This window comes from Netta rufina (assembly GCF_964035555.1).
Source record: "Netta rufina genome assembly, chromosome: Z".
Classification (NCBI taxonomy): Eukaryota; Metazoa; Chordata; class Aves; order Anseriformes; family Anatidae; genus Netta; species Netta rufina.
The window spans coordinates 18,539,034-18,546,849 of record NC_140126.1 but is presented as its reverse complement, the minus strand read 5'-3'; the positions used below and the strand labels follow the sequence as shown (position 1 = coordinate 18,546,849).

The 7,816-nt window shown below is 37.6% G+C and overlaps 1 protein-coding gene across 1 annotated transcript in view; it reads right to left on the bottom strand.

The window, feature by feature from the left end:
* Positions 1–334: 334 nt before the first annotated feature.
* RNF180 (ring finger protein 180) overlaps positions 335–7,816 on the bottom strand; it is an 87,389-nt gene continuing 79,907 nt past the window's right edge. The window contains exon 7 of the mRNA XM_084304760.1: positions 335–3,267. Within this exon, the coding sequence (XP_084160886.1) occupies positions 3,068–3,267 (200 nt within the window). The 3' untranslated portion in view covers positions 335–3,067. The remainder of the gene's footprint in view (positions 3,268–7,816) is intronic.

Sequence of the window (7,816 nt, the reverse complement as noted above, 5' to 3'; positions counted from 1 at the left end):
GTAGCCCTCCTCTGGACACTCTCCAACAGTTTCACATCCTTTTTATGCTGTGGTGCCCAGAACTGCACACAGTACTCGAGGTGAGGCCGCACCAGCGCAGCGTAGAGTGGGACAATCACCTCCCTTGACCTACTAGCGATGCCGTGCTTGATGCACCCCAGGACATGGTTGGCCCTCCTGGCTGCCAGGGCACACTGCTGGCTCATATTCAACTTGCTGTCTACCATGACCCCCAGATCCCTCTCTCAAAATGTATCTCAAAAGAGCAGTAAAAGACAAACAATGTACCTTGTTTCTATGCACTGTTTTTTTTTTTTTTTTTTTTTTTTTGTCCTATGGAGGATGTCTCAAAGTTGCAACAGTCTTAACTATGAGCATTAACCCTTTAAAAGTAATTATCCCCTGGAATTAATAACAAACAATATGAAGTAAAACAGTATAGGCCAAGAAAGAGTTTGCTGATTAGGTCTTAAAGGTACTGCTACACAGTTAGAAATGTCATACAAAACTGTCACTCTATTAAATTTAGGAAAATGCAGCCATTCCGCAGTCATCAACTCTTGCTCATACAAAAAAGGGCCAATATTACCTTGGATTTTTGACTCTTCTTGTTGCCTTTTTCAGAATAAATCCACGGTAACATGCTATTAAAAATTATATAAGTAACTCTTTCTTATATTATTAATTAGTATTTATATTATGTTTCTTATGTCTCAATATATTTCAAAATATTTACTTAAGGATATTTCTTTAGGAGATATCCTGGTTAAATTATTTTAATTTAAAATATTACTGCAATTTCAGACTATGTCAGTTAAGTTAAAGTAATTTTTCATTACATCTCTTTATTCTAGTATATTCTGAGATCAAAAGGTAGAAGTAATTTTGGCTTAGCAGGTAAATCAGTCCCTCTCTTTGCTAAGATAGGCGCATGAAGTTTGTAAGATTAGAGACAAACCAATAATGTGGGTAGAATCCCTGTCCTGCGATAGATGAGAAAACTTTTTAAAATTACTGATAACATTAAAGCATACAGACCTACACATCTGCATATAGCAAAAGAGGAGCCTATGACCAAGGAAAACCTAGCTTTTTAAAGGCTTGTTTATATCAATACAAAGGGGGAAATTTACTGAGTGCTTTACTACAACCTTAAAGCTTTTAAAATGGCATGCCTAATGCCACCAGTAATAAAGCCAATCATTTTTAGGCAGAGATCAAACCTTAGGTTAAGATCAAACTAAGGGTACTGCAATTGTAGAAAATGTATTTCTGTGATGACCTTGTCTGCATGGTGATGTTTAATTTCAACTATTGCATCTCCTTAAGCTTGCATATAGTGTAGTTAGACTTGTAATTTTTAATTCTACACATATATTCTCAAAGATATAAAGAAATTATTTTATGCAGCCTGTAAGAAAACTAACTAAACAGTAGTAGCTGTTAAAGTTTCTGGTCCTGATCACTGTATAAACTATAAGAGACTGAGCATGACGGCCCTGCTCCAGCAAAGATGCATAAGCACATGCTTAATGTTAAGCACACTGATAAAACCTCTGATTTCATTCCATTCCAACACATTTGGCAGATGGCACCTTCCATAACACATTTTTCCTTGTTCTCTGCTAGAACAGGGGAGTACACCACCTACTGAAAAAAACACAGGTCTCCCACACAACTCCTGATACCAGAGCAACAATATACATGCTTTTTAAGATCAAACTACAGTGTACTTTATAGATCATGCCCTCACAAATAAGAACTTTCTTGTACCTTCCTGAAAAGTAAGCCCTTTAACTACCTTGTACCATTCTTGGGCACTTGATTCCCACAATAGTTTATAATATCCTCCCTGTAATTTAATAGATGCTTTTTCACTTCCATTTGAAAATATTGTGTAAAGCAGCAAGTACAGAATGACTGCTGAACTTGATGTAGCTTGTACTGAAAAACAGCAATCTTTACATGGAATAGCTATAAAGTGCTTTATAATTCTTTTACATGAAAGGTGCAAATAAATACTGTGTCCTCTTACATGGTCTCCTTGGAGACACATAGTACTGATGAGCCCACTCTTAAAGAGTATCCTGAAATTGTTACAGTCATTTAATAATGATTCAATCACACCTAGATTGAATTACAACTGGAGAATACTCCATTTCTATTATTTCCCTATTATTTACAGGGCATCACAGTTAGCAGACCTGCTGCTTGCCCTCAGTAACTGTCTTGCTTGAGCCATATGCACTCATCTGAATGGATACAAAAGGTACAGTGCTACTCTGGGAATCTGCACAAAAAAGGTCCCTTTAATGTTCAGTAGTAGGGTTTGTTAGTTGATTTCTTCCGATTGCCATTTGCTGAAAAGATGAATTGTCAGCATGTGGTGCTGTATCATTTCTCTTTTTGGTTAATAGGCTCGAAATTTCAGGCACTGAGTACATCACATCCCCACAGCAGAAAGCTGACAGTTCCATCAATTGTCAAAACTTTCTAGAATTTGGATTATGCCAGTGAAATTGCTCCCGTAAATATCTATATAATATATGGTGCAGCACTGCAGTGCTTATCCCCAACAGATCTGACTATAAAAGGCATTTTTTTTTTTAAATATATACAATGAATTGAAGCACCAATGAGTGAGAAGACTTACTTACGCTTACAAAGTGTGTCAATATAGAGTCAACCCCAAAAATGACTCTATGGATCATATTCTGTTATAGTACACAGAACTCTTCTAAGAATAAAAAGTACTGAATAATTCTACGGAGTAATTATTTTATACATTAGCAGTAAAATGCTGTTCTCACCAAAATCAAGGCAAAGCTCCCACTGAATGAAGAATGTTCTGGATTTCACATTATTTCTGGAACCAAACTTGACTACTTTGTCACACACAGCAGAAGTATCAAATAGCCTCACAGCATGCTTGATGCAGTCTATTACAGTTCTGAATGATAAAAATGCAACATCAAACAAACATTTTGCCTTCTTCTTTTTTTTTTTTTTTTCTATTCATATTATTGTGTTCACAATTGTTGTTTTCCTTAAGCGTGATTTTTACAGACTAGAAAGGGAAAAAGAAATAACAAAGAAAACAGAACACAATAAATCCTATTACCCAATTGACTGAATAAATGTAGATTATCACCATGTCCATATCAAACCGCCATCCACGGCTATCATCCTCAAAGTCCATGTAGTCCATCCTGTGAGCAGCATGTGGGAAATGCCTCCTTGTTACAGTATCTGAGTGTCTTCGAAAACCTGCTGAAAAATACACCATGAGATAAACATTGTTATAAAAGTAACTAGATTCAGTAAGACAAAAATACTCCTGACTGGGAGTATTTGTGACTCCTTCTCCCAATTATTCTCCCAATTATTTACAAATCAAATGGAAGCAGGAAATTTCACACCTCACTGCTAGGTTTTCTCACTTCGTTGGACAAGATACTCCCCGTGGACTTGATTTTGAAAGATTTAAAAACTAACTCTTGTCTTCCATATCTGAAAAATAATATGTTTGTCTAGATTTGGTGCTCCCTACATTGTAAGGTAGTTCTATAGGCTTATCTCATCCAGATCTATAAACACCTCTATTTTGGTGCCTTCTTTCACTGGATATGATTCAGTGATCTAGAAGTGAAATGCTTCAAACACTGTAATTCAACTTGAATAATTTTATATCTGGATTCCTTAAGTCTACTTTTGAGAATTCTTCAGGAATCTAGTCACATCCACATATGTACCCACACAGTTCAACAATGCAAATATATTAGAAATCCAAATTCCAGTATTTGAATTTATTTTCAAAACACTCTTCAAAGAAATTCTGCTTGCTTTAGTACTATGTCTCTGCATGATGAATACAAGAAAATGAGTTTTTACATTTCTGTTCATGCCATAATAAAAATATAGATGCAGATACAAATACAACTTTTCAAGTACAATTAAAATCCCAACACAAAACTCAATATACTTAATTAATCTAGACACACATACTTCTAATTTTAAACTTTTCTGTTGTGAGACCAATCTATGCTAAGGAATCCTCATAAAGATCAGCATCCAGCATGCCACTAGGGAACAACATTCCTAATAATAAAATTTTAAGTAAATGAGTCATTTGATTTCATGTTTTTGAGTTAGATTTTGAGATACTTGAGCTAAGTCATGTATAACTTTCTTTGTAGCCTATACTATTTTTGTAAGCAATTATGATAACTCTACTGGCAGAACTAAAGCAGAGAGGACATCCACAATGAAAAAATACAGGGACTGATATACCACACCAGACCAATGGTATACTCCATCCAGCTTCTCTTTGTAACAAGTAACAAATGACACAGAAAGGTGTAAAGAAACCTCTGTTCAACAGTTACACAACAATCTGATCTCATCTGCAAAAATCTAATTTGAAGAAAGTTGATTTTCATCCTCAAAATAAAAGGCTTGCTGTGTGCTCAAACAGTATTTCTGCGTAGTCACTCTTGGTTTTTAAAAAGGTTACTTGTGCCACACTTTCAAATATGCAAAGCTGAAATCATAGTTTGAATTCTGTAAAGCTCTTAATGTCAAAACTCTGAAGAATCAAGGGCTGGATGAGCAGAAAATATTAGTTGAACAGAAAATTCATTTCATAATGTAAAGCTTTTTTCCTAATATCTTTGAACTCTTTTGAACTTTACTAAAAATATGTAAAAAAAAAAAAAAAAAAAGGTAAGTCATGGTGGCCCATACATTTTGCAAGTTTCATTACTTTGTCTACAACGTCAATCACTGCAACTTTTCTCCGAAGAAGGACTTTTCCATATCTGATCATCTTTGTTGCATGTCTCCATGAAAACCCTCAATTTCTCTCTGTCATTTTGGAGATGTGTAATGAAATCTAAGCAGCTGAGTTAGAGACCCCCCAGTATTACACAGCCTCTGTGATACTCCAAGAACATCTTCATTGCAGGGCCCTGTCAAATGGTCATTTTTTTCCATTCCTCCTAACTTCCCTATGTGGTAAGAGAAATACTATTTAAGTGTATTACATGCATACACCAAGATAAGCTGCTCATGAGGTTAAAGAAGCCTTTAACCATCTGTGTGAGACATCAGTCGGTGGCACAGAAAAGAGTCTGGGGTGTGAGTTGTGAAGGCTGAAGAACTGGCCCACCTGTGAAGGACAAGGAGGCAAGGCAGCTCCTGCTTTACTTGTTCTGTTTTCAGGCTGCTCTCAATCATTATGACAGGTCTTTGCTGAGCTGCCCAAACTCTTCTCCTCTAAACAGATGTAATGGCTTTCAAAGTGAGTAGGGAGAGAGAAAATCTGTCTTCCCTTCACTGTGCACCAGTGCCCAAGAGCATGCATCAGAATGTATTCCTGTTTTACCTACTACTGTGCTGCCTTCTAGTCCAGCTTAATCAAGCCTCCTTGAAGTTCCTCCGTCTTCTGTTTTGGCTAATATAAATAATTGTGTCTAATTGATGTTCATATGACAGTAATTCTCATTTCATAACCTCAGACCTTTTTCAAGATAATTGAAACATCTATTTTAAAAATGTGTTCTAATACAGAACTTTACTGGATTTTCACTATTTTTCTTTTCAGTAGTGGATACTGACTGTGTCTTTGTATTTTTTTTCTGAATAAATATTTTGTACAGAATTTCAGCACAATTGTTTCCACACCCTTTATACAAGAGTACTTTATCTCCTTCCTATACTTTATAATATGGTTCATGACTGTTTTCAGCTCTGGATCCCCCAGCACAAGAAGAACAAGGATATATTTGAACAACTCTTGAGGGGAGCCATGAGGTTGATCAGGGGCTGGAGCATCTCCCCTACAAAGACAGGCTGAGAGAGATGGGGTTGTTCAACCTGGAGAAGAGAATGCTCTGGGGGGCATAGCAGCCTTCCAGTACCTCAAGGGGGTCTGCAGAAAAGCTGGGGAGGGACTCTGTCAGGGAGTTCAGGGCTTGGACAAGAAGTAATGGTCTTAAACATCAGGATCCCTCTAGTTTCATTATTTTGGAGACTGTACACGAAATCTTCATGTTAGGGAAGGGAGTGATGATGTTTTATGATGATTTTCAGTGACTGCAGGTAGACTAAGATTTACCTCACACCTAAATATGCTATCCTGATTCTTGAAAAATAGTTAAAAAGTGGGATTTAATTACTAAGAGTACATTTAATTACTAAGAATACAACACCACTGAAACTTATGCATGCGTGAAAGCTAAAGATTTGCTTAAAGAGAAGAATAACTGTGCTAGTTTTGGCTGGGATGGAGTTAATTTTCTTCCTACTAGCTGGTGCGGTGGTGTTTTGGATTTAGGATGAGAATAATGCTGAAATCACACCAATGTTCTAGTTGCAGAGCAGTGCTTGCACAAAGCCCAGGACATTTCAGCTCCTTGTGCTGCCCTGCCAGTGAGGAGGCTTGGGGGTGCACAAAGAGATGGGAGGGGACAATGCCAGGACAGCTGTCCCAGGATGGCAAAAGTGATGTCCTATACCATATGATGCAATGATGAAGAATAAAAGGCACTTGGCTGGAGGGGTGCCACTGCTTGGGGACTGCCTGGGCATTGGTTGTCAGCAATTGCTTTTTGTGCGTCACTTGCTCTATATATTCTTTTATCCCCATTATTATTTTACCTTCCTTTCTGTCTTATCATTTCTCTTTATAACAACCCACAAGTTTTATCATTTTAGTGATTCTTTCCCCCATCCCACTTTGGGGGAGTGAGTGTATGGCTGTGTGGTGTTTAGATGCCTGCTAGGTTAAACCACAACAGTCCTTTTGGCACCCTGTGTGGGGCATGAACAATTGAGATAATGACAGATCTGACTGAAGTGTATTAAAACAAAATTGTTATGAACATTTCATTAGTTTAATAATTTCTGGTCACAATGTTAATCTTTTTGCTCTCAGAACTGTGTTTGTTCTCAGAGTTGTTTTGTGTAATACTTTACTTGCTGTACTTGTTCCCTGTTGTGCAGTTTATCATCTCTGGGGCTTAGATTAAGGTTAACATATCTGTGTAACGCTGGCTTATGACATGATAAAAGTACCAGTTGTGAGACTAATCTGGTGTTTGTATTCAGCATTGCTGTCATCTCCGTACTTCAGGAACTATCTCTTGGAAATTATTAATAATTACACTCTTCACCTTTTCTCCTCAGGGAACCAATCTATGGGGGAAGGGAAGCGTGATACTTTCTCCCACTTCTTTCACTTCCCTTTTTCCTTCCCCTTCCCCTTCTTCACTAGGCTAGTTACAGCAGCTCTTCAGAATTTTGAATATAATTGGGATGTTCAAAACAACATGTTCCTATTGCTATGTCTCCTGAATGTGTTTCAGGTTTTGTTTAAGATTAACCAACTATTTAAGAATACTACCCAGAAATCTGCCCTTATTCAGGATAATTATGAGTGGGAGGGAGTGTGGGAGGCTATAGGCAGGCATCTAGAAGAGTGGGTACCTCCAATGCTTTAGAATTTCACCACTGAACAAGTGCAGAACTCTGACAATCTGGTAAAATGTTTAAGAGGTATGCCGTCACCCTGCAAATTGCATAGGGACATGAATCACTGCAACATGTTGGGGCCTGGCCTATGCGTACCAAATCACACTCAATATTAAATCAACCCTCCACAACAAGCACTTTGGCTAACCCTACCCCTGTGACAGGCCCTGCAGCTGAACCAGAGAAGCAACCCATCTTGTTTAAGAAGGGAAAGGAAGAAGAAGAGGACATGGGAAGCTACTCTGAAGTAGGTCCATCACGGGAACAGGAGGAGGAACAGGTAGAT